Source organism: Solea solea, chromosome 5 (assembly GCF_958295425.1).
Source record: "Solea solea chromosome 5, fSolSol10.1, whole genome shotgun sequence".
In the NCBI taxonomy this organism is placed as follows: Eukaryota; Metazoa; Chordata; class Actinopteri; order Pleuronectiformes; family Soleidae; genus Solea; species Solea solea.
Genome location: NC_081138.1, coordinates 13905148 through 13933041, shown reverse-complemented (window position 1 = coordinate 13933041; position 27894 = coordinate 13905148). Strand labels below are relative to the sequence as shown.

The following is a 27894-nucleotide window of genomic DNA, read 5'->3' as shown; positions in this document are numbered from 1 at the left end:
TACACGCACTTTAAGAATAAAAGCTGAGGGTTACAAGAAGCAGGGGTCTCATGGAGAGGCAGGTACGAGGAAGAGAGGGAGATGTGGATGGATCGTTCGACGGACAGGTACAGTAGGTTGAGATGTGGGTTACAGGCACATCCTCATGACGGTGGTGGGTGGAAGTTGAGGTTGTGCACACAGTGCCTGATAACAGTTCCCGTCTGTGGCAGTGACTGGTCAGACTGGTACTACTGGTTCATAGAGTGATAGTTTGGATTTTTGGACACGTGAGACACATACAGCAGAAATGAGCAGCAGCTGGTGGGGATCAGATAATGCGGTGGGAGACTGAGAATGACGGCTGGAGTTCAACTTTTGTTGGATTTACAGAGTTGACTGTTTCATGCTCAGCACTACAGTTTGTACTATAATAAAAGAAAAGTAGTGAAATGCATTAATGATTGACAGACTCCACAGTAGCCAAAAGATGGCCAACATTAACTGTGTTTATTCTGTATTATTTACACATATTTATAAAAAGTAGTTAGCTTTTATTCTATTTCCTGTATAGATAACAAATCTATTTGAATAAACAAACTGTTTTGTATTAATCTGTTAAGATCTATACGCTGGAAATGTACATTATTTTTGTTTCTATACAAATCACTGTTCATTGATCCCATTTTTTGTAGGAAACAATTAAACTCCTCTTCTGTAGAGACGTGTTTTTGCAAACTCAGATCGGAAACTCAGGTTTCTGATCTGAAACAAAATCTTAGTATTACGATGTTGTGTTTGTGCTCTCCTCATTAATAGTTCAATTGTGAAGTAAACTATTATTTCACTGCACTGGCTGCACACTGATTCAGGTTTTGCTGGACATGTGTAGCTTTGTTTTTGCTGAACCATTGTCTACAGCTGCTGATTTGAGAGAATAATAATAATAATAATAATAATAATAATAATAACAATAAAAAATCCAAACTATCTTTGTAAAGGCTGCAGACTTCAGGTGTCGCCTGCTGCAGTGGGAGCTGAGGAGGTGACTTGCCCTGAAGGCAGCATTTAACAGCCTCATGTAGTACTCTGCCCTTACCACCAGAGGGGACCATTATCAAGTAAATAACCCCATACAAAAAAGGAACGTTACAAAACTAACAAGGACAGCAGTAGAACACAGTCACTCTTTCTTTTCTTACACATTTTTGAATTCGTCCATCTCTCAATAGGCAGCCCCACGATTTATACTCATGTCAAAAAAAAACAATTGTTTCTAAATCACTTCTGACATCTGACAGGATGTGACCCAGGTTTCTATTTCAACATAGTTGCTCTCCTGCACTCAGACAAAAATACACCACGCTAATGTAATAGCTAATCCACACATGTCTGACTGTGTGTTTTCTGCTGAGTCAGTCCCCGGGCTGAGTGCCGAGCTGCTGTTTGCCAAGGATAAATGACAGTTTGATGTACAGCTCCTGAGTGGCAGTAATCAGCCCTGTGGGTGTACAACTAAAGCGCACTGAACAACAATGTTACCATGTGCTGTGTTTGTGTGCGCACGCCATGGTATGTGGCAGGGACATGCACGTGGAGATGCTGTGTGCAGGGTGCCGAGCTGGGCTGAGCTGAGCGGAGCGGGTCTTAGCGGAGGTGTGCCACGGGGCGTGGCTATGCTGTAGGGGAGTGCCAGGATGCCGGTGGGAGAGGGAGGGAGGCTGTGAGGATGTGGAGGCCGTGGAGGGTTGTGGGTTTAGGCGTGGTCGAGGGATGAGTGGCAAAGGGACTCCACTTACCAGAGATCTGGGGCTGGACGCCGGGCTGGTCAGAGCTGAGCAGCTGAGCCTGGATGGTCTCGACCACGCGCTTGAAACGTCGGCTGGGACCTAATGAGCAAGACGCAGGATTTCAAATTTGTACAGAGTGGAACCGCAAGGTACTCAGAACCTGTAAAATAATGTTGCATATGTTCAAAGACTTAAAAGACCCGTGTGTTTACTCATGCTATGCCCTCAACAGCCAATTTATTAGGTACATGGGACACCTAACAAAGTGACAGCCAGTGTGTTCTTCTGCTGCTGCTGTGGCCCTTCAAGGTTCATCAAGTTGTGCATTCAGATGGTCTTCTGCATACCTTGGTTGTAACCGGAGGTTATTTGAGCTACTGTTTCTATCATTTTGAATCAATATGACCATTCTCCTCTGACCTCTGACATGAGCAGAGAATACTCACTGGATATTTTCTCTTTTCACACCATTCTCTGTGAACTCAACAGATGTTTGTGCATGAAAATCCCAGTAGATCAGCAGTTTCTTAAATACTCAGACCACGCCATGTTCAAGTCATTTAAATCCCCTTTTTTCTTCATTCAGGTCATCATGACCATTTCTACATGTCTAAATGTATTTAGTTGTTACCATGTGATTGACAGATTAGATATTTGCTTTAACAAGCGGTCAAAAAGATGTACTTTATTAAGTTCCTGTGACTATAATACTTGATCATGAAATGGATATACAGAGAAGTCTTTCCATTTAGTCCTATGTATAACACAGAGAAGAAAACTGTATGTCTAATGTTTTGTGCTAACCTGAGAGCAGGGTGAAAGTAACGGAGTAGATGCCGTTCTCCTTGGTGGCGCCAGAGCTCTCAGTGAAGGTGATGTCCACCTGAAACTTTACAGGTTTCTGGAAAACGGTCGGACCAGCTGTGGACTTGTACTCTGCACGGAAACTGGTCTGGGAGATGACACTGTGGCTCAGACTGGGGATCTGAGAGAGAGATGGAGGATGAGGGGTGGTGGTGGTGGTAAACCAACTCTGAGTTAGTATCATCACAAACAGAGGAAACACATTTTCCTTTTTCCGCATTAAGACCGTTAACAAACAGACCTGTGTTGTACATGTAGGTGACTTGTATTCTTATATTTCAGACGTGCAGAAATCAACGGTGCCTGTCAATAGTCTCATGTGTTAGTGGCTTTTGACTACATGTTTCTCATAATAGATTTTAGTCAGTGGACTAAACATTAGAGAAACATTAGCAGCCGCTTGGCTTGTAGCCCCTCAGAGACCTCAAGTAAAATGATTTTTGACTTAAAGTCAAATAATACTCAGTATTTTTATTAGATTTAATCAGCAGGTCTTAACGAACCCTGAATCCTAATTATACATAAATGCTACTATATAACTCCCATGATCCCCCACTGCTTCACCACGGCAACAAACTGCATCTTTACTCATTGCTGTCACTGAGAAATTCCCATTGGCAGAAATGCATCACAACAGTTATATTTAAAAATTGAGTTTAACACAACATAAACATGTTTTTTCCTGGGCTTGGAATAACCACATGATGACGGATTCTCCCTGACATGTTTCTTTGTCTTTGCTGTGCCGACAGATGGTGTCTGCCACTCGAAAAAAATCATCTCCATAGCTTTAAAACACAGTGAGAGTGTCAACGTGTGTTGAGGGAAGTATAGGTAAAGAGGAAAGATGGAATGAGAAGAAGACAGAAGAGGAGAACGGACAATTTTTGAATGTGAAAAGCCACGGGAAACAAAGGAGAAAGAACTCACAGAGAGGAAGGCGTGGACAATGTCAGCCTTTATGGAGCTGAGAGGTTTGTCTCTGATCACTATGAAGATCTGCTCCTCTTTCTCCAGATTGATGAAGTTGCCAAACCAGGACTTCTTAGCCAATCTGCGAGAAGACGAATGAGACATGAAGCGGGACGTGCAAATCCACTCAGAGTAGACAATAATGTAAATCTGAAGCGTAACAGATATTAGCATTTTCTTTTGGTTGTGATCAGAAACCCTGAGTGTACACAAGGTAATTCATCTTATAAATGAGCACAGACATGACTGTGAGACTGCAGATGTGAATCAATATATTAACAAAACTGCATCTACTTTATCTACCTCAGCAGAAATAAATATTCCAATAATGAACGCAGTGCAGTTTTTTGGGGTACCATTTTCTGCAGAGGCTTAATAAAAACGTAATGCTCTTACAAATGCCCCGTAGCAGAAAGCAAATGAGTTATTTCAAACATATTCAAAATACATATTGCTAAATTCACAATCTTACTACAGCTTACATGTGACTTCAAGTTATAACTTTAAATGTGTAAATGAGCAACACCCACCACAGTTCTCCACTGATCGTGTTAAAATGACATTTTGACGTGACTCATGGTGAATCATGCTACTCACTCTGGAGAAGAGTCTGGGGTGAGACTGGACATGTCCTCCTGGGTGGGAACTGTGCACAGGTCAGAGGCCACACGGTTACATAGTTACAGTGTTATTTTTCTCCTACATAACGCACACATCCCTGTTGTCTTTACATGCATTTTGTAGCAACCATGATCAATATTTGTTGTTATTTGTCACGTTGTTTTTTACCACAGTTTGATGCAGATTAAAAAAGTACCTAGAACATTCCATGGCACCATCAAAATAGTGTAGCTTTAAAAATAAACAACGGGAAGGACCTGGACTCTTGTGAGAATGCAAATAATGCAGCATCGTCACAGGCGACGCAGGTGTTCACAGCAACTATTAGAACATCAGAGATGATTTGTGTTCTGTCCCCTAAGCTATAAGAATGCATTAACTGCATTTATGAGCTGCATTAGCACACACTGTGTTAAATTGGTTATCATACAGATAAGCCTCATTCAATTACCCTCCCCCCACCCCCTCACCCTACCTTGCATTTTCCTGCGGTGAAACCGAGGTGAGCCCAGGAAGCTGTTCTTGATGGAGTTGAGGCGTGTCCTCCAGGGCATGCCTCCGATGGATGGGCTTGGCGGGGGCGTCGGGCTGGGTGTGCCGGTTGGGCTGTCCTTGGGCGTGTGCACCGGGGTGCCTTTGGGGGTGGGGAGAGGGCTCCCTCTTGGGGAGGGGTGAGGGGTCACCTGCGTGATTGGGACAGATTTGCCGTTGTGGTCAGGGTGGAGGTGGTGGCGGCGGAAGGGTGACATAGGTGGGACAGGGGAGAGAGGGATAGAGAGTTTGGGGGGCACGGTCAGGGGAGGGTGGCGTCTCACCCGTGGACTGTTGGGGATACAGGGAGCCAGAGGCTGGCAGGGCGTGGAGGGCTCAGATTTGGGGGTTGTGGGGATCTGGGCTGAGTTGGGAAGTGGGTTGGACCTGGTGGTCTGCAAGGGCTTCTCCAATACTTTGGGCTTGGCAGGAAGAGTCTGTGTGCGTGGGTGCATGAGGGGAGACCCCATCTTAGGGTGGTATGAATTGGGAATACGAGGCCCCACCCCGTTGAGGCGGACTTCAGAGGAGTGGGTGGGGCTACAGTTAGGGGACTGACACAAGTCTGGGGACTGTGGGGGGATGAAAAATCGGCGAGTGGGCTGCGATTGGTCATGCACCCATTAGGAAGGATGGCAGAGTAAGCCAAATACACAGTCAGTGGAACACCATCACCCAATAAAGGGTCATTCCCACAAAAAACAAACCAGGAAAAATAAAAAAGGAGCGTGGCAGATGGGTTGAGAGGTGGAGCAGGCAGGAAGTGGTGAGAGTGCAAGAAAGACAGAAAAAAAAACAGTACATGCAATTAGCAGAGTGATTAGCCAGTCAGGAGGCAGCATTGATGATGCATTACGAGTAGGGATGCACCGAGACTACAACTCATTGATTCTGATATCTGATTGTTTGATGGGTTTTTATTGCACTTTAGCAAAAAGTAAAAAAAATACAATGTTTTCATTGTTTTTGTCTTAAAACTTTTATTTTATGAAAAGTCAAAACATCAAGTATGTGATGTTTTTGTTACACCCTTCTTTAACTCAAGATCTATCTTTTTTCACATTGTTGCTATGTTTCAACCTTTAATGACAACTGACATCCTGAATTACATATAAAAATACAAGATATAAAGATCATCATGCAGCATCAAAAGTCTGATCTTAATCTAGGTATTTTTTTTATAATTGGACATGTTAGAGGACAATATGTTGCACTTCATTTCACTTCTAATTGAATTTATTTATTTGACACAATGTACATGTGTTACTGTCCAGCACATCGATGCATCCCTATTTTACCAGTGAGTGAAACAGCTAAAAAGCTAACAGATTTAGCTTTGCCCTCCAGAGTGCATGCATAGTGCTGGTGCACAATGCTGTATGAATGCGGAATGAATGAGCAGATCACAGTTGAAACAGCAACCTGTCAGTCTATTCTCAGAACAGTTTTGAGGAACTGTGAGCAGCAAACCATTCACAGGAATTCTCTGATACGCAGAATTGTATAATGTGTGAAAATAAAAGCAGTCAGCGTCCTTTCTTAGCGGAAAAAGCGCACAGCCTAACTACAACAGAAGCACTCTGCATGATGGCTACAGCAGCTGCAGGTTGATTTGCACACTGAACCTGTGTGTTTCGCCTCTGCAGCAGCACAAGCACTTTCTCACAGAGTGATGGACTGCTTCTTCAGCTAACCTGCCGCTGTGTGTGAATCTGCTCTCTGTGGACATTAAATCACCGGATCTCATCTAGGGTTCGGTGTTTGGCCTCCGACGGATCCAGGCCCACTTCATCTAAAAGCTCTGTGATGTACAGTGCAGCCAGAATTAAAGGCCTACACCTGAGGTCAGACTACAACCTTGATAGGAGAACAGCAGCTGACAGTTCAACTCAGCTCTTATATCTTCATCATTTAGGAGTCAATATAATGACGCCTTCTTCTGAATATCATCAGAAATCAGAGGGAAATCTTTATTTCTTATTATTTACATATCACACACCTGTGTATTGAGAAATATAAACAATATATTCTGTGAATTACAGTGTGCTTGTCTTTAACATCTATTTTTCTTTACAGACCATGGCTTGATCAATCAGAGGCTCAACTGTGCCTCACATCAGCTCTGGATGAAGTCCACAGTGGTGTGTATGAGCTGCTGATGATTGGCTGAAGTGAAGGGTATTTGATGTGTGAGCGTGACAACATACCAGCAGAGCCAGCCAGTGAAGTGTATTGTGGGAAACCGATCAGTGCGTGGAAGGAACGGACACTTACCCTGGGACTGCTGAGAGGACTGGTGGACAGACCTGAGGATGCTCCGCTGATCGATCGCGATCTACACACATAGACACACACACACAGATCAATATCCAGAAGCCGAACCGTTCACTGGATCACATAAACACACAACCACACTGCAGAGCTCGACAGCACATGCCACCTGTACACAGAAACACTGAAAAACAAATCCTGTGAACAATCTGAACTTCACTCTGAGCCCATTGGTTTTATTCCTGCTTCCTTAACTCTGTGTTACTGATACACTCTTCCCTCACTCATTCTCTTCTGCTTTATCCTTCACATGATGTTCGCAGGACGCTGGAGCCAATCCCAGCTGACATTGAGCAAAAGATGAGGTACAACCAGGACAGGTCGCCCGTCCATTGTAAGGCAAACATTTAGAGATGAACGACCATTCACTCTCACACCTATGGTCAATTTAGAGTGTCTTATTAACCTCTGCAAGTTTTTGGGAAGAAGATTAAAGAAAAAAAAAAGAGAAAAGCCCCAGGTCGAACCAGGATTTGTACCGCTGATCTTCTTGCTGTGAGGCAACAGTGCTAGCCACTAAGCACCCGTGTGGCCCTGACATTCTCCTATTTAACGTGAAATACAGAGGTATAGCACAGGCATGATGATACCAGTTCATTGGCATCTTATTATTTATTATTTCTTGCCTCATATTTCATCTGATATTTGTTTTATGGTGATGCCAAGAAAGATTCATCCTCTGAATGTCCAAACTACAATGCATTGTGACCCAGAGTAGCTTTGAAATGAAATGTAATTTCAAGTGTCAGTTAATTTTGGACCAAGAAACACAACGCACACAGAGGAATATGCTGTTAAGACTGCTCCAGGCCTTGTTTTAGCACTTCGTCTTTGCAGTTTGTGGACCGTGACGTTTTGCATCTTGTGTGTGGCTGTGAGAGTCGTGTTACAAAAATCTGCTCACTTGGCCTGTCTACTTTCCCTAACACTCAGACATAAGGAGTATTCTGGGTTGAAACTCTATAAATAGATCGGCTGTGTCAGCAGCATTGTGAAATGCACGGACACATACTCAGCCACACACATAAGCGCAAGCAGCCAAACATCCACGGCAAAATCCATTAGCACTTTTTTCTTTTCTGACAAAATAATTGAGAACTGCAGTATGAGATTTTACAAAAACAATTACGGTTAAATAAAGAACACACTGACACACTTTGACCTGAAGAACATGAGATTGTACAACCATACCAGCAATGATCATGTGTTCTTTGTAAGTGTTAAAGATAAATCAGAGCCCAGCTTTATTGATGACGCCATGAAGAAGTAATGCTGAATTAATCATGATTATGAGACTAGGGATTCAGCAGATCGGCTACAGATTTGCCTATTAAGTCATCATGAACATCATTAATAACTCATAAGTCATGATGATTCCAATACCTTAGTTAATGCATTCAATAAATTAAGTAAATGAATGCCATGTAGCATCATGCAGTCAGACAAGAAATACATTAATACTGATAGCTCATCAGGTAATTCATGGTTTTATCATGCATGAAGGCATAAGTCATGTACTCTTACTGTAACGTGTTACCATATTTTATTTGGTATGAGTTAAGATGCAAAAATCATCAGGTGTATGCAATGGAAAACTGGTGTGTTAATGATAGAGAATACAAGAGATAAACTGTTTTTGGTTTTATAAAACATAATTTTTGATCTGCTTTTTCTGTGACGATGTGTGATGATAATACTCATGGTGTAAACTGACAAAGAGCAAGAACATTGGATTAAAGATGGAGACGAACCACTATCACTCACTTCAGAAACAAGCAGTCATTAACATGTAACTTGTTAAATGTGACACCCATCCTGTCTATGTTCAGAATGCTGGTGCTGGCTCATCTCTTAAAACTATAAATTACTTCTTGGCTCATCAGTAGTGATGCGTTTTGGAGAGGGAGCGTCACTTTACGGATCTCCCCAATTAGATGATGAGGGAAATAAAGGGCTATTGGGTGGTAGGGGGAGCCTTATTTCCATCTCCTGTTTGTGCTCCATCTGCGTTCCTGCCAATTAATTTATGCTAATCTCAATCCAGGCTGCACATACAGCAACAAACTGTGCAAGGTCAGCCACACAAGGGAGACTGGAGACGGCAGAGAAGGTGAAAGTTACCCCTCCCCATGCTTTACAGAGAAAACACAAGACTGGCAAAGTACAAACAAATATTAAAAGACACAAATACAAACACACAGAGTGCGAATGAAGATGGGATACAGGGAAGGAGAACAAATGATCTAAAGACATCAGAGACAGAAGTCTGATATTGTTCTGTTCTCGGTATGAACCACAGTCAGAATCTGATTATTTCTGGATAATTTTAAACCACATGAGAATATAAATCTGACCAGAATCAGATGCTCTTTCCTCTTTCTGGTGTTTCTCAATTTAAGTAAAGTCAGTCCTCCCAATAGATCTGGTTTCCAGCCTGCATGTCACTATTCTGCCACAAAAGTCATGGTTCTCTGAGTCGGAGAGTCTGAAACTGATATTTGTGGACAAGCAATATGAAAGCTCAATACCCTGAATCAGAGAAATTCATAAAAAAAAGACCTTTTCATATACTTAAAACACCATGTGAAAACACAGAGGGAAGATTATGTTATATGTTAAACATATCTGGGTCGGATCATATTTTAAAACAAGGTGTAAAGGAGATGTGAGACTCCTAGATAAAATTAGAGTCTTGCTTTCTTTGTCCTTAATTATATATATTTTCCATTTTTGTTAAGAAAACCTAGAAGTTACCACTAATGGACGGGGGACATTTTAGGAAGTAACATGCTACAGCAAAAACAAGACAAAAGGTAATGGATAAAAACAGCAAAGGAACAAAATGGAAATGAGTCTACGAACAAACTGAGAAATAAGATGAACGGAGCAAACCAATACCTTTCTTCCTTGCTGCAGTTAGCGTTTGTGATATCCAAGCTTTTACTGAAAACAGATTTGCTAAAAAGGGGCAGACAGAAAATCAAGAGACAGAAACGGAGTCACATAAGGGGAATCCTAATACACAGCATGCAGCAGTCACTAATGAACTCAAAATCAAACAGCACTGTAAAACAAAACCGATCACCATGAAACAAAGAGGAACACAAGGCTGTACACATGCAAGGATATAGAAGTCTGACGACAAACAGCACATTCATGGGTCATGCTTGAGTCAGTGGGACATTTTATAATCATTTCACCGCTAATTTGAATTCACTTATCAGTGAAGAGACCAAAAACAAGATGAGAGAGCAATGTCACATAACTCCAGCAGAGTCAAAGATGCCTTTTTTTCCATATTTCACTCGAAGTTTAATGCATGCTGGTAGAAAAGGTGCAGTATCTGTTTGAATTATTTTCTAAAGTTTTTTTCTCCGAGTACATTGAGGGACGACTCACAGTCCCACTGCTGTGGAAAAGAAGAAGGTCAGAGGACAAGTTGGAGCTTGAACACATTCAAAATGCTTCATTCCTCATCTTGTTTGACTGGCTGGCGACAACTGGTGGACCTTTTCTCAACTTCTACTGCCACACAACGCAAGCAGAGACAGCACAATGCCGTTCAACATCACATGACACGCTTTGAAGTGAATGAGCAGTGCTCGAATGTGGACGTCAAAATAAACATCTCTAGTAAAACTGGATCTGACTGAGCCTCTGGTTTTTGTAAAAAAAATCCCTGTGATCAACAACCAACTTGTTCGCTTAAATTCGAAGAAAAATACGATGATAAAATAAAACATAATGAAAACAACACTCAATTCAGATTACTGAACCTCTGTCATGAGTTTGCAAATTGTGGGATTACAGGGGCTAATGGATACTTGTCTTGTTTTCTGGCTAAGGAAGTAATGCAATCCAAAAGTCACTGCGGATTCTGCAAAGGCTCAGGTTTGACTTTTTATCGTCTGATTTCTATGTCGTGTAATGTAACCCTTTCTTCATTATGTTTTATTCAGTTTAGTCTTATTTTTTTGATTTCATTTGTACAGCATTGCCACACATCATTACTCTTCATAAAGAAAAATGTGCTTCACTTTGCTGTGGTGCAACTTTAATCCCAGTGGTTTGAATACATTTTTGATCTATTGTAAATGTATTAGTTCAGAACTAGAATAACTGCAGCTGCAACACAAAGTCCATGAATTTCAGTAAAAATGTCCAATAACAAAATAAGCTTTTTTTTTATGTGTCAGTGTTATGGGTGTATAGAAAGAACATTTTAACACTTTTTTTCAAAGGTTGGCCTTCATTCTCCTTTATTGATTACATGCATTACCTGTTTTTTATAGAGCACAATGCGTCCAGCTCTTGAGTTTGCATCTTTACAAGAACTTCAAATGCACTTTTGTGGGACAAAGAGTCTGCGTACAAACCTCTGCAGTTCATTTATGCACCAAACACATTTCAGATTCAGAGCCTCTTACACTGGGATGCTTTATGACCTCTTTGACCGCATGCTCCATGCACACGTTACACACACGACGCACAAACCTGAGAGTCATGCATTTCATCAACTGATTTGATTTTACAGCAGAGCGCAGCGTGTGGCATGAGTCTCCGGCAGAGTTTTCGTCTGTCTTATTTTGTCAGGTTTTCACTGTACAACCGGGGCCAACACAGTGAGAAAGGCGTGTCATGTATTTAACTGCAGCTCAGTAAGGACAGTAAGGATTTACAGCTTAGGCCAAATTGAAGTGTGGATAACTGAGGGAAGGTTGTAGTGAGGGCAAACAGACGGCATAGGTGACATAAATCTGAGGAGAAAGGACCGAGCCAACTTAAATGAAGTGCTGCTGAGCTGTAGCTCCTCTCCCCACTTTTCTCAACTGCATTTAAACACGTTGTTTATCATAACTGACAACAACAGCGATCAAATACACTTTGAACAAAAGACTGACTTACGTGTATCAGACATGTTTTGTCCATGCTGGAGAACACGCATGCAGATTCTCATCTCTTACCTCTGTCCGTGGGTTGCCATGTCGATGGCCCGCCGTACCGGTACAGGAGACCCTCCCTCTGTGACGCTCAGCACCTCCATGGACTTCCTCTCCGGTCTCCGTTTGCCATGACGACTCAGCATGGGAGAGTCCACTCGCTTCCTGGGAGGGTCTGCTGAGCAAGTTCAGACGAAGGTCAGGAATCAAAAGTCAAACAAGGAATAATCAAACATCTTACCTTATTTATTTATATACAATAAGTTCACCCAAACCTGTATATTTCAATACTTCAATACTTCAGAAGGGGAAATAAATAACATACTGAAAAACATAATCAATCAGTGGAAAGTAAAGAACTCTGCTGTGAGCCGAGTGGCTTAGCTCAGTGTATTTGGTGGGAATTCTCCACAATCCCAGGCTCCCGGAGGTACTCACTGTGTGCTCTCTGTAATCTATTAAAACTTGTGTGCAGTGTTTGAAAGGTGCAGGATGGGAAAAAAAAATGTAATATTAATATAGAACTGGCATTATGTTTGCCAGAGAGACGAGAACCCCCTGATGTTTGTTTCCTCGCTCATTTCTGCGCTCACTGCTTCACCTGGCGGTGATGTCAGGTTGTCTTCACTTCACCCCGAGGCCAAACACTTACACAACACTGCAGCAACATGAACACTTCAACTGTCAGAGGTCAGAGGGTGATCGATTTTCAACTGTGGTTAAGTTGCTCTTAAAGAAAGTATCAAGTCTACTAACTCAGCTGTGAGTTCCTCTTAATGTGAAGTCCTTGGCTTATTTCTTCTTGGAGAAAAACTCAAACAGGAAATGTAGTATTATATTACCAATAACAGCTAATATTGCTAATATTAGTGACTCAATCACTTTCGTTGATTCGTTGATTCATTCACTCCTATCCTATCCTATCCTATCTGGGATTTGCCCTTACTAGCTGTAAAAGAGAACTGAAACAGACTCTCACACTTCACATTACTGGGGGTTTGAGTAACTGAGTTTTTCAACCATGTGGGAAAGCAGAACCTCTACTACAACATCTCATCTACTAACTTTCTATCATAACACTGTGGGAAAGATTAAGTTTTCATTCTTGTTGCCAAACTAAACATCACCAGCACTGGGATCAGCCTACTTCACTTAACTTAAGTACCTTGCAAATGTCACTTCAGTAGTGAGGTTCACTTTAAGAGTAACCCTTCCAACATCGATGCTGAATGTAATACAGATTTAACAAGAACAAAAATGTATCCTCATATTTTCAGGTGAAATAAACAAAGGTCAAAATGTATATTTCTTTATGTTAATTTTAGAGGGTACAAATACAGTATGAGCTAAGTGTATTTTCTGGAGTTCAGCTGGACTTTGACCTTCGTTCATTCACTTTCAACACCCTTATTTCCCCCCCCCCCCCCGACATAGGGTCGAAAGGTCGCCAGTCCATCACAGGGTCACATAGAGACAACAACCATCCACTCGCATGGTCAATTTAGAGTGTCCAATTTGCATAACACCCAGATCTGTATGTTTTTGGACTGTGGGAGGAAACCGGAGAATCTGGAGAAAACCCACACATATGTGAAAACTCCATGTAGAAAACCAACCAACCGGGTTGCGCACCCGGGTCTTCTTGCTGCAAAGGCAAGAGTGCTAACCACTACAACAACCTGCGTCACCCTGGACTTGCACCTACCGATCTCACTTCGTGGAGGCAGGTTCTGGTCCTCATGGCTGGGATATCTCTCCTTACGATCCAGCAGAAGGAAGTAGATCATCTTTTCCTGGTTGTCACTGAGGAAATGAGACAGCCGGAGAGTTCACAATCACCTGAGTGTTCATTGGTTAAGAGCGGGACAATACGATGCTCCATCATCACAAGACATTTTAAATGGAAAAATTCATCAAACTGACAATCTCTCTACCCCTACGTCTGCTCCTTCATTCCCTGTCCCTCTGGCTTTATTCTGTTTCCTCTGGTGGTTTTATCACTTCTTTACTCCCTTGCCCTCCCTCCCCCTGCTCCTCCTCCTCCTCACTCACTCCTCGGTCAGCAGGTCTTTGGTCAGTTTGTCCTTGTCTCTGAAGCAGCCCAGGGAGTGCATGCTCTCCAGGACATCAGGGTCAATCTCCTCGACTGAAGCCAGCATCCTGATGGCCACCTTCCTCGGGACTGGCTGCTCAGGTTCGGGCTCGTTTTTTCCGGCTCTGCAACACAACACAGACAAATGACTGACAAGACATTAGAGGTTGCGTCACAAGAGTGTTTGAAGTGACGTCAGGAACCTAATATTACTTTTATAATACGCAAATATATATAGAGGAACACCATTGCATTAAGCAGAGAGTGAGACTGTGTGTTGCCGTGGAGTCCATATTTTGTTGTCGTTTTTTTGGCTCCTGCATTCGAGTACTTGTCCACACTTACACTGCTTGACACTGCATATAAATGCAGTTGTTAATGAGCACATTTGAACCAGTATAATCGTCTGACGGCTCATGTTTATTCACCCTTTTGCTTTCCAAGTTCCCAGATCTCAGTTATTACTTGAGTCGGCTCAGTGACATGAGTAATGGCAGAACCAATGCAAATCAATCACAAAACACGACGTGAAGTGCAGTAAACTGGATGTTTGCTAGTAGACGGCGCTGAGTGACATGCTACATTTAGATAAAAGGCCTGATATCAATTTGGGTTGAATACTGAGTTTAGTTTTATGTCATTAAAGGAATTCAGGGAAGGAATTTTCATAAAGCCAGAAATAATAAATGCACTAGAGATGATGAACTGTCCTAATGATTGATCGGTCTTCTCTCTCTCAGGACTAATGCACCTACTTCTTCCCTGAGAGCTTTCCATTTGCTGCTTTTATTTTTCATTCTTATATCAGCTCACTTTAAGGTGTGTATATTCACACAGACAGCAGCAGGGGTGGCTGGGAAAGTGGGCGGATATACTTACAGGTACCACGTGTGCTTCTGGATCTGCTCTAACTGTGAAGGGAAATTACAGGAATAAAGTATGTTACTTACATGTGTAATATTGTACCATACGCTTTCATCAGCAATAACTGTCTATTTATCGTACCACATTTATCTTATCTTATCTTACAAAAACACTTTAATGGCTTTAATGGTAGAAAAGTCACACTTCACAGCTAACTTGGTGTAATGGTGTAAACATTGCTTCACAATGATGTGAATGATTAAACAGGAAATCTGGTTTTAAGGTTTGTTAGCAGAGGAGTATTGCCAAATATATAACCTGCGACAACACAGAAGTGAAAGCACATTATCTCATCAGCCCTGTGTTATTTTTGTTACATTTCTATTCTAGGCCAAAACAAACGCTTGCCCTGAGATGAAATAGTTTTATGCAGTGCACAGAAGCTGCAGAACCAACTGCTAAATTTATCCCGAGCCAGCCGTCACACAACAGCGCCAGACTACGGAAATGCAAAGTGAACTCGAGTCTCCGGAGGGAAGACATCAGCTCTCTCCTGCTCTACAGCCAAGCCCAGCGGCGGTGACTTTTTGGTGTGGAGTGTGTGCAATAGCTTACCGTGAGCCTCTTACTGGCATCCACTTCAATCATGCCACGCAGTAGGTTCTGACAGTCTGGAGGAATGAAGTGAGGCATGTGGAAAACGCCCAGCTTCACCTTCTCCAGAAGATTCCTCAAGTTGTCGTCATCAAACGGCAGGGCGCCCTGGAAAACAAGAGGACACATGGCATCAAAATACTTTTTCTTAAAGACGAGAAAGAAAGTCACGTTTATTTCCGTGTTTTAAGCTTCATTTCGTGCATAATCCTTCATTTTCTTGATAAATACAGTCATATTTCATGCTTTCATGTCAATGTTTAGTTTTTTTTGTGTAGATGATGAATATAGGTGTTGGTCAGTGCTTCCAAACTCCCCCCACTGCGACATTTAAAACATGACGCAGACATGAAACTGCCCCTTCATTGGCTCATATGATGCAGCACTGACGTCCTGTTGCCATGTAAATGACCTGTCAGATGTTCACTGAGAGATAATGTAGACTTTGACAAAGAGCCAGTCACTATCACAGTAAGAGAATCAGTCAACTGAGGCCCTGATGATGGAGGTGTCGGCCCCTGCTCTCCAGCTGTGGAGGCCGCTCAATGACACGATGACTGATACGGGTCTTTTCTCACTAAGAGTGTGCAGGCTGCAGCGAGACGACATTTACAATTAAAATCAAAATGACATAAGTGGCATGATTTGTCTTGCATCGTCCAATCAAGAGAGCAACATGCATGCATGTGCACAGTAAAACAACTCACTTGTCACTGTCACATTATAAAGCGGCTGCTAGGAAAACAATACGTGTGATAGTGTGACAGACTAACGCAACTCTATATCTCATACACTCCATAAACCTGTCATTCTAATATTTCAGCGGGGAATGCCTGAGAATATAAGAGAGAAATACAAACAATTTATGTACTGCTTTATCTCACGACACATGACAAAAAACACTCAAAATAAATCTCCTTACAACTATAGAGCCATGCATAAAAATCCAATGTTTTGAGAATAACGTTGCAATTGAATCAGAAACAAACTCATGATTATTATTTCAGTAAAACCTATGAAATATATAAATGTGACACTAATCGACTTAGTAAGACATTTAACACAGGTGATGGGCTGATCTACTGATATTCCTCATCTAAAATGACACAACATATGAAGTGTGCTTGCAGAATTATGGAGTTCATTAAGATAAAATCATGACTTTAATCACGTAATATGAACTTTTCTTTATTTATTAATTAATTAATAGTTATTTTAATTTTCAGGATAATCTGCTTACTGTGAAGTCAGAAATGTGGGTGTTAGATTTATCAAATGTTTTTTGAGGATCAAATTCTTTGTTTGTCACCTGATTAAAACTTATGACCAACCTCTGCTGAGTTATAATAAATAACACAACTGTCTGTCTGTACATGTACAAACAAGTTGACCCTGGATTGTTTTCTGTTTCCTGTCTCACCTTCAGTAAAGACAAAAATACCAGTACTGTATGCCTTGTGATGAAGGATCACAGTTTGAATTATTGAAAATGTCAAATGTGGATTAAACTAGAGCACCTCTAATAACTCTTACAAGTCAGCTTGAATACTTGAGGAAAACCAATTTCAGTCAAATTCCCAAAATAAACCACGTCCACTTGATCAGCTTACAAAAACACACATTTGGACACCAACCATCCTGCGTAATTCATTTGAAAAGCATAAAACCACTTTTTTTTTCCACTTTCAGGAACAAGGTCACTTAATTCTCTGCAGATATTACTCACCACTAAAAGTGCAAACAGGATGACTCCACAGCTCCACGCGTCTGCTTTCCTCCCGTCATACTTCTCCCCCTGGTGCAGACAGTCGAACACAGATGAGACATTATTATTATTGTTATTATTATTATGCATGTGCACACTGCATGCACATAAACTGCAAATCTTCCTGATATGAAAACGATGCACCCATACATGACGCTGATGTTCCAACAGTGAAACATCAGCATTTTTGATTTGACACGTTTGATTGTAAATCGTACTGTGGAATTATTATTGAATTTTATTTTGTAGTTTTGTTGCAACTAGCCAGGTCTTCCTGGCATATTTAACTACTCTTTACAGCGCCATTAAACATCTAGTTTGAAATTTGACCAATCAGAACCTCTGATCCACATAGAGACCTGGTCTATGATGAGACAGAAGACTGACAGACTAAATCCACAGTACAACAAGATGCTCAGTGTGAACAAATGAGCCTGTGAGCAGGTGAAGGAAGAAGAACTGCTGCTGGTTTAAAGACACAGCTTCTTTTTTTTTGTATCGCTGCTTTTTGCCGTGAGTTACAAAATGTCAAATAAGCCAAATCAAGTCTGTACAAAATACAGACTAAACAAATGTGCAGAGTGAAACTCTTCTTGTGTTCATTTAAAAGGAGAACATAGTTAAAATGAATAGGCACTGGCTAATGGGTAAAAAGGTATATGGAGGATATGGTGGTGCAGTGGTTAACACCACCACCACAACCACAAGCAAAAGGGTTTCTGTTCTGGTCTGAGACAGGTTTGTTGTGTATTCTCGAGTCCAACTAAACCACATTAGGTTAATTGGCCTTGTAATTATTTGGCAACTGAGACACTGTATGTCACCTCGCACTGTAATGGCTCTAGCAACCCAATCTCCCTGCAGTACAGACATACAGCAGTACTCTAATGCATGGACTACAAAATGCAAGATGTCATTTCGTTTTTCGCTGATGACCACAAGAATAAAAACAGACATGGCAAAATCACAGAACTACTTCTTATTTTTAAGGCAGAATGAAGCATGGGTGCAGTGCGGAGGGGAAACATAAAAGCAGTGATGATGGAGCCCTGATAAAAGAGCCATTATGGTGTGATGTTACTGTATGAAAGAGAGGACAGAGAGACAGGGACAGAGAGCTGGAGCACTTACTCTGATGACCTCTGGGCAGGCGTAGTGTGGGGATCTGTATAAGAGGAAAAGAGGTGGTTACACTGGGAAGGACACACAACACAATCACGTGCACACACACACACACACACACACACACACACACACACTGAGAACATCCCCAACAGCTATGGCCATTATGCAGAGCAACAGTCCAGGTGACACACTGGTCAAAAATGTTTGTGTAAACCCTGACAAATAATGAAATAAAGAAAGAAATTGTAAAGAAAATGAAAACCAGTGTGGTTATGTTGGTTTTCTTTTCATTTATTAACCTAAGGGACGATTACATCATACAAAATAGCCTCAATCCAAACTCCTGAGTGATATTGGCTCATCCTGTTGGGTAACACATGACAGCATGCAGCACTTTGTGACTCAACATTTAATATGGTGGATGAAGTAGTACAGTTATTCACTATATTCTATTATTATATTTAAATGTACAATATACATTTTCACTTTAGTATTTATTATTTTAAGTGCAATAGTTAAATTAGCTGTAATGTGAAAACAGTGTTCTTGCAGAAATGGACCAATATAATGCTTAACCGACAGTACGACACGATATTATCAAAACACAAGATTATAATCAGATTTCTTCATTGTGCGCATTATTGATTTTAGTTAACATAAATCAGTGATACTTTATTGCTGCCTGTCAACTTAGGTTAAATGCAGTTCATCTAAACAAACAGACGTAATGAAGAAGTAAAGGAGGCTTGATGTTAAATTGAAATCAGTTATGGGTCACAACCGGAGCCATAAAGTTAACAAATGTATAAGATCTATAATAAAACAATCACATGCGGCAGCGGCAACACTAGTGTGGAACTGTCAAAACCAGCAGCGCAGAAAGCAAGACGTCTCCTAACGGCGTTTCCCACTGTAAACACACACTCCATCACTGCCAACATCATACTTAATTATACTAATGTGTGCAAAACTAGTCGACTTGAACTACTCACATACAGTCATGTCAAAATTCATTAACTACAATCTCATTAGAAAACAGCTAAATTTCTTCCTCGCTGCTAGAGGCGACTTGTACGTGAGTTGCCGGCGAATGACATTTAATAAATTCCATTAACTTCATATGAGGGGGAAGAGTCATTTGACTAGTTATTCATGCAAGATATTTGTGTATTTGTGGGATCCATCAGTGGTTCTTCATAAAAACTGTCTGGCTCTCTGAAGTGTGGGTGAATAACTGATGTGGACATAGCTCTGCTCTTTGCGCTGATCAGTTATGTACTTGTGGAAATCCCTCAGCATTTATTACTGGTACTGGTCCCACTATTGACATTACACCAAGTTCACACAAGTCACTGCAATGGCAACACCCTCATGTTTTACAGTGTTTGTTCAACTTCAGTAAATTGTGAAGTTTGAAATTGTTTCTTTATATATATATATATATATATATATATATATATATATATATATATATATATACACATATATATATATATATATATATATATACATACATATATATATATATATGTGTATTTATATAGGGATATAGGGACTTTCTCAGCAGTGCATGGCATCAACTCTCTTATTGGCCAAGTGAAGGATTTAAAGATGTAATGAATGACTTTGCATTTTTTCTTTTACTTGGAACAGATTAAAAAAAGAGAGGATGCTCTACTTGAATACAAATACCTGAGATTTACTTTCTGGGACTTGTGAGTTGATGACATGAAGAACTCACCCACAGCTGGTCTCCAGCAGATTGTCCCCGACCTGCAGAGACGCCATGCCAAAGTCAGCTATCCTGATGTTGTTCTTCTCATCTAACAACAAGTTCTCTGGCTTCAAATCTCTGTGGCTGGAAGACGACAGGGACAAAAACACAGAAGAAAACCAATGAATCGGTAAATGTCTTTATCTGTCATCAGCCGCTTGTTTTTCACAACTCTAATTCACCAAGTGTCCTGTTTTGTTTTACTTCCATGTGTGGTTGTTTTTACTTGAGCTTTTTTCATGTATGCGTTCATTATTTACCAATTATCATTTAAGTGTTGGGTAATAGGGCAAGAACATGTTATTGAACAAAATCAGTGGTTACATCATGATAAAAAATATTTTCCACAAGTTTGTTTGGGTCAGACAATTACTCTTTTATATCAAATAAATACCCTCATTTTTTTGGGTGAATGAGGACATTTGAAGGACATGTGAAGAGAAGGACATTACATAACATTTTTTTCTATTTATTAAAATAAAGTGCTGGGTATAAGATAGCTAAACTTACTGTGAATTTCCTGTAAGATCCGGATCTCTTTTATCTAGAAATTCTAGTTAATTTCTTGCTTCACATCAATGAGCAGTTCAACGTTTTATGTGGTAATTAGTTACTGAAGACAAATACACCTATGGTAATGTGTCCTGTGCACTAGTTTATAATCCAGTCATTCACTCCAGGTGTTAATGTGGTGCAAGTCAAGGAATCAAACTCTGCTGTGCATCTTTATCTAGAAAAATAAAGAATTGCACAGCATAGAATAAATGTAGTGCTTCTACGGCAAACATGTGATGTCTAATGCTGAGAATCAGAGGCAGACATTGCTTTGATGTGTGATTGCTCTTCATCACACAGTTTTGAAGCAAATTGAATTTGGATGCATTCCACTGCATTTATATTACACTTATTTACCACACTTCATTCAAATAACTACTAGTGTTGAGTAACCCTTCACAAAGCCTGACAGTGGGCTTATTGCGAGTTGTAACTATCCATAAAATAGTCTTTCACATCCACTGGTGTTCTGGTAATCCTTACTAAGGTTCTATTAGAGAGTAATGTATCACTAAAGAAATTGTTCTGTCCTCCAGGTAAATAAAAACATGTTTTAAATTGGAACATACATGTAAGGAAATTTAAATTAATCGGACTGTATGATCACAAATCCTTTCTTTGTGGAGTGTGCATGGGTTTTCTCCGGGAACTCCAGGTTCTTCCCACGGAACAAAAACATGCAGAGATTCATTGGAATCTCTAAATTGACCATAGTTGTGATTGTGAATGCTTGTTGATCTCTGTATGTTGTCCACTCAATGAGTGAGAGTGTGTATGTTGTGTCTAAGTTCACACACTTTCATTCTCCCACTATTTTGCTAATTGTGTACACAGTGACATGTGTTTCATGTTAAAGTTTGATGAAAATGATGATGGTGGCAGAAGTGGAGTAAGTGAAACAAACCATATCGAGTGGCTGTGGCAGAAGTCCAGCGCTGAGATAATTTGTCTGAAGAACTTTCTGGCCTCTTTCGGCGTTAACCGCCCCTTCTTCACCAGGTAGTCAAAAAGCTCCCCTCCGGACACGTGCTCTAACACAAGATATCTGCACAGGAGGGTGGAAACAGGCCACAAATCCTTAAATATGACACTTACAGCAACAATGCTGAGAATCACAATAAAGAATAAGGTCACAAACAAGTGCCAAGAGATTCCTTAATCTTGTGTGAACTTTGCTTAAATCAGGAAAATTCACCCAATCTTGTGACATTTAATCAATATCCCTTCATCCTACATGTGTCATTTAAAATGTCTAATGGTTGTCTTTTTTTTAAATATACAACTTAACATTTTTATTACATTATAATCGTCATTTAGATGCAAAGATGCCTCATGTCTGGAGGCATCTTTGCACCTCCAGACTTGATTTAGCTGTTTCCACTGAGCTGCAGGACTTAATGTTAAAATTAATATATGAGCTGTAGTAAGTAAAAAGTGACAGGATTAAAAAAAAAAAAAACTGAGGTTAAGATAAGTAACAAATAACCAGCAGATGCAGATTCAGCAAAGAATTTTTCTTTTTTTTTCAGAATTAAAGAGGCATAAAATAATTGAGTCATAAATTACAACGAATTTGGCTGTAACATGGTGAAGTTACCACAGAATATTAATGCACATTGTACAGTAAATCCCTGTGAATCTAGGCCCCTGTTATTTTCTGTGTCGGTGGCTTAAATGTTTTATCTATCTCCTCCCTTCATTTATCTCAGAGACATTGCTGATCCTCGTCATTCTCTGCATGGAGAGCAGCCGCCCCTCCCCCTCAGCAAACCCAAGGCCTTGATTTATTAGCAGATTACGGGATCTGCTGAAGCATTTACCTGTCAGAGCTATTTAAATTAGAAACATCTTCGCATGTGATTTGTGAGCATGAAATTTTGCACAGCAAACTGTTTGCATCCGTGATGACCATCCATCCCTGTCCTCACATCATTAAGAAAACAAATTCCTGCTCCATTTGACGGTGGCGCCTTGAATATTGAACAGCATGTTAAACTGTGGCACTGGAGTACAGCTACAGATTAATATAAATGATAAAACACAGACACACTGCATATGTTTGATCCCAGGCCTCAAGCTGACCTGGTCTGTGGGCAGACTAGACTAGACTAGGCTAGACTAAACATTTAACAAGTGGCAATGGCGTGTATACTTACAGGTATTTCTTATTTTCATAGACATCGTGCAGCTTTAAAACGTGGGGGTGTTCTATGAGTTTGAGGATGGCTATCTCCCGCTCCACCTGGAGACACACAGAAAAACAAACCGTTACACAAAGACATCACTTCACATAACAAATGTGTGTTTGGCACTGAAAATGACACATCTGGCACAAAATTCAAATTCAACCAGACATTAGGTGTGTTTCCATCTGACACCTTTTATGCACATTTACAATTTGTAAAACATCCATCTATCCACAAGATTTTTACGCTATTTTGAGGTAGAAATGTTGATGCTGCAAATGATGCTACTCACCCATTCACATCTATGTGGAACACATTTTCTAGAAGTCATCTTTCATACACATTCACACGCTGCCGGGCACAGCCGACAGGAGCAACATGGGGTCGAGTGTCAGCATGTGGACCCACAACCTTCCATTTGAAAGACGACTCACTGTACCACTGATCTACCGTCGCCCCCGGACAAAAAAAGGCAGGAAATATATGATGATATAAAGAATGATGTATAAAGAACACATCAGATGAACAGATTTAAATATCACTTAAGCTCCTACTCCAGGAGAGACGAAAAAACATGTCTGCAGTTTAAAGAATCCTTGGACCAGTTAAGACAATAAAGACACAAGAAATGAACAGTGTGTCCTCAGTCACTGCACGCTTTGATCATGACATTACATTATGGTTTGATTATATCAACATTACACTGACACAGAGACACCGTGACACAAACTGTGATGTCCCCTCCCTCACTGCAAACACCGCCGGAACATGTCAAATTTAACTAGTACAGGCAAACTGTCTATTTTTACATTTATAACATTAATATTGTCTTTCAACATGTGTGAACTGTAGAGTGAACTGTTCTGGTGTTGGACTGAAGCAAGATACTGACACTCAAGTATTGTTAACACCTGTTTTTCCACTACTGCTGCCACTTTAATCAATAATCTATACTAGTTTGTTGAAAAAGGCAGATGAGTCCGCCATGTTTGTCTGTTGATAGAAGCAATGAGCATGTGTTTACTTGGTGGGGGATCTACACTACAGGTAATCAAAGTAATCCTCTGTCGATATGGCGTATTGATTTCAGATTTCAGCACGGCTGTGGAACACACACACATTATCAGTCATCTGTCAATCAGCACTCCTGTGGCCCTCATGACTCTTCACCTGACAGTTTGCTGATAAACACAATCTGAGTTATGCTCAGGCCTGGAGCGGTGAAGTGACGAGTCCGAGTGACGAGGCCACATGGCGGAACAGAGGACAACAGAAAATGAAACTGAAATTCCATCAAAGGTTTCAGATTTCAAAAGGTGTATTGAGGGGAAGTGGACAGCTCAGCTAGGGACAAATAAATAAAACAGGAATTTCCTTTCATCTTTGGCCCAGTGGTTTCCCAGACCAGAATGTTCTCCCAACATTCATTCCTCTCTTCTTCAGATGACTAAGGTTCTCAAGGATGAACTACAGAGCTCAAAGAGTGTACTTCAGTGGGTCCGAAAGTACTAATAATGGCCCAGATACCAAGATGATTTCACAGTCAACACAAACCTACTGATATTGACTAGGGATGTACCGATCCGATATTGATATCCAATACCGATATCGGATATCGCTCCGATATCAGCCAAAAAACGCATAAACCCTTTGCATTTCAATAATAATGCAGGTAAGTGCAGGTATCCTGCCCAGTTCAGAAAACCAAACACTATTCATATTCATTCAGTTCATCTTCTACTGCTTTATCCTCCTCATGAGAGTCGCGGGACCACTGGTGCCAATCCCAGTTGACATAGTGTGAAAGGCAGACCCTGGACAGGTCATCTCAGGGCCACACAGAGACTGACAACCATTCACGCTCACATTCACACCTACGGTCAATTGAGAGCGTCCAATTAACCTCTGCATGTTTTTGGACTGTGGGAGGAAACCGGAGAAACCCACACACACACACATGGACAACATGCAAACTCCATGCTAACCACTAAACCAACCGTGTGGCCATCACTATTCACACGTTTTCTCAAATTTAAATAACTGTCTGTGTATGTATGGTCTGTAACATATTGTGTACCTAATAATATGATAAATAAATAGGCTGCACTGCTGTTATAGGCACTGAAGGTTAAAGAGTGTAATTTTAACACAACATAAACAGTATCAATAATATATGAAATTCTATTTATATTTCTTAAAAACTCAATATATCGTCCTAAATGAGTCTGTTAGCAAATAATTTATCCTCTGGCTTGGACAGAATATCAGTGCTAAGGACAGCAGACTTTTGGATTCCCAGGTGTCATTATTCAGCCCATCCTCCTGCTATCAGATCCAATTACCTTCACACAACCATGCACTCACGGTGTATCATGGCACAGGCTAATTAAACACATGTACGAGGTAAACGGCTGCTCAGCCCCCTGCTCCCATTCATTAAGCTCGATTATGACCAATTTAGTGTCTTTTTAACGTGCAGTAATAAAAGTGTGATGGTGTGAAGATGAGACTGGGGGTGGGGCAGGTAAGTCTGTGACTTCTCGACCCTAAACACCCTAAAACATCACTTCCGTCTCACCTCAGTTATCTCAGGTTCATCCTCCCGGTTGAGCTGACCTAGCAGAAATAGTTCCAGCTGCGTTCAGCATCTTTAAAGAGGCATGAACACATATGCTTCCATTGTGTAGTCACACATGACACAGAAGGAGAGTCAGGGTTTGCATTCATACATTACGTGAAGCAAATGTGTTGTGGCTGAAATGAGTAGTCACATATGTCATGGACAACTGGCAACTTCAGTGCAACAAAAATCTCATATATTTTCTGGAAATGACCAACAATGTCAAACCTCAATGGTAGTTTGTAAATGATGGAGTGGCAGTCAGATCAAGTGGGTGGTATTCTTTATGGCTCTACCACTCTTTTATTTTACACGCTGCACATTAGACTCCATAAAAGGCTCTTTATACCCGTGTTAACAAATATGGAAATAACAAAAATTGGCAAAATGTCACCATGCTCACCCTACGTCATGACCGACAACCAGCAGCTGGTGAACTGGTGAGTGCAGCCATTTATTGCCACGTTCTCCAGGTAGTGACACACACACTCATCATCCATGTGCTAATCCCAAGTGTGTGCCAATTACGGCAATTAATCTGCACTTATGCAAATATGCAGAACATTTATAATTCACAGCCCAAAGCTAACCTTAACCACAATGACTTAATGCCTTTACACATCTTATCTTATCACACATCAAATGAGGCCCAAAACGTCCTAAGGAGCCAACACACACACACACACACACACACACACACACACACACACACACACACACACACACACACACACACACACACACACACACACACACACACACACACACACACACACACACACACACACACACACACACACACACACACACACACACACACACACACACACACACACACATCAAGAAAACACTGTCAAGAATAAAATACCTGGTCTACAAAATGTAAATAATATTTCAGCAAAAAGTATACTTAAGGTTTTTGGAGGATGCGTGCTATGGTCAACTCACTAAAAATGGTCTCTTTATCTGGAAAGTGAAGCCACCTATTATGCAAGTCTATAAAAAAACCACCTGAAGAACCTTACCTTAATGTCAGTAAAACGTTTTCTTGAAGAGTTTATGGTCTCAGTCACTTGCTCCTAGTTTCACAAAAGAGTTTGTCGCATTTGAAAGATGCAAAAATGAATTACAGCGTGACTCTTAGGCTGCTCCAGTGTTGATGCCAAAGAATGGTACTTCATACATTACGTTTACCTCATATTTCAGAACAAATGACTACCATTTATTATATGAGCAGTTTACTGTGTATGTTGCTCACAACCGCTGGTAACAAGTCAATCATTTGATGATGACTGGTGAAAAATATCCGTGTGGAAACCAAGTGGACATGTCAACCCAATAGCAGACAAGGAGGTCACTCTGCAGAGGTCATTTCCGAGACATATTTTAGTGCACTTTTTTCCCAAATGCACTTTAAGAAGTCAAGACACTCCAGACAGTCGTTTATCTTTTATGCTGATGATTCAGCTGGGAGAGAGTTTTGTGCTGATTCAAGCCACGGCAGTGCTCCAACTATGAGTCACTATCACAGTCTATGAGAGAAATGAAGGTGACTTTTACTTCTGGAACCCAGAAAAGCCAAATGATTCTTTCCACTTCCAAACTTTACTGGCTGCAAGTCAGATAATATATATAAAAAGCATTTTTATTATTTAATCACACTAAAACACATCAAATGTAAGTGGTAAGAAGGCTGGGAGAGAGCCTTATTAATTGAACTAAGATTTGCCAAACTGTTCTGATCCTGCAGCGCCATATACCACCGCTGTGTCACACTCCTGAAAGGGACACACTGGGCTTTCAATTGACTCTGACGTACACATTTAGATGCTCAGAGGGACTGAAGCATGCCGTAAAGTAAAATGTTGAAGTTGCTTTTGAGGCATGGGCCCAAAACCAGAAGTTAAATAGTGCTAAAACAGGTGATGCAGACCTGCTCAGGCTTTGACAGGGGCCATTCATCCTGTTATGAGTTGATGTACCATCAAAAAAAGAAAAAAAAATCATTATTTGAAGGTTAAAATCCGACCATGTGCCACTAAAATATCATCAGCATTTCCACGACCAATAATAAATTGTAGTATTGGAGTATTTTCCTTGTCAGTTCTTGATGCTCACAGCAACGTTTCAGTGTGGATTGACACTCTGAGCATCAAAATGTGCCACCAACCCACACGGTACCACGTTTGGAAGGTGACACCAAGGGAAGTGACATATAGTGACAGTATATG

At 40.8% G+C, this 27894-nt stretch overlaps 1 protein-coding gene across 14 annotated transcripts in view; it reads right to left on the bottom strand.

Annotated features, from left to right (window-relative positions):
- LOC131459314 (serine/threonine-protein kinase BRSK2-like) overlaps window positions 1-27894 on the bottom strand; it is a 91740-nt gene that overhangs the window by 7189 nt on the left and 56657 nt on the right. For 4 of the 14 annotated variants that reach the window (XM_058628987.1, XM_058628989.1, XM_058628993.1 and 1 more), the window contains exons 3-19: window positions 23014-23099; window positions 21762-21902; window positions 20270-20386; window positions 18535-18568; window positions 17365-17433; window positions 15600-15746; window positions 15000-15031; window positions 14081-14245; window positions 13734-13831; window positions 12053-12206; window positions 9987-10046; window positions 7032-7092; window positions 4702-5359; window positions 4203-4251; window positions 3564-3687; window positions 2574-2754; window positions 1779-1868 (exon numbers count right to left, since the gene is read on the bottom strand). In XM_058628987.1, coding sequence (XP_058484970.1) covers window positions 1779-1868; window positions 2574-2754; window positions 3564-3687; window positions 4203-4251; window positions 4702-5359; window positions 7032-7092; window positions 9987-10046; window positions 12053-12206; window positions 13734-13831; window positions 14081-14245; window positions 15000-15031; window positions 15600-15746; window positions 17365-17433; window positions 18535-18568; window positions 20270-20386; window positions 21762-21902; window positions 23014-23099 — 2266 coding nt within the window. The remainder of the gene's footprint in view (window positions 1-1778; window positions 1869-2573; window positions 2755-3563; window positions 3688-4202; window positions 4252-4701; window positions 5360-7031; window positions 7093-9986; window positions 10047-12052; window positions 12207-13733; window positions 13832-14080; window positions 14246-14999; window positions 15032-15599; window positions 15747-17364; window positions 17434-18534; window positions 18569-20269; window positions 20387-21761; window positions 21903-23013; window positions 23100-27894) is intronic. The other 10 variants (XM_058628988.1, XM_058628990.1, XM_058628992.1 and 7 more) reach the window with 7 other exon arrangements.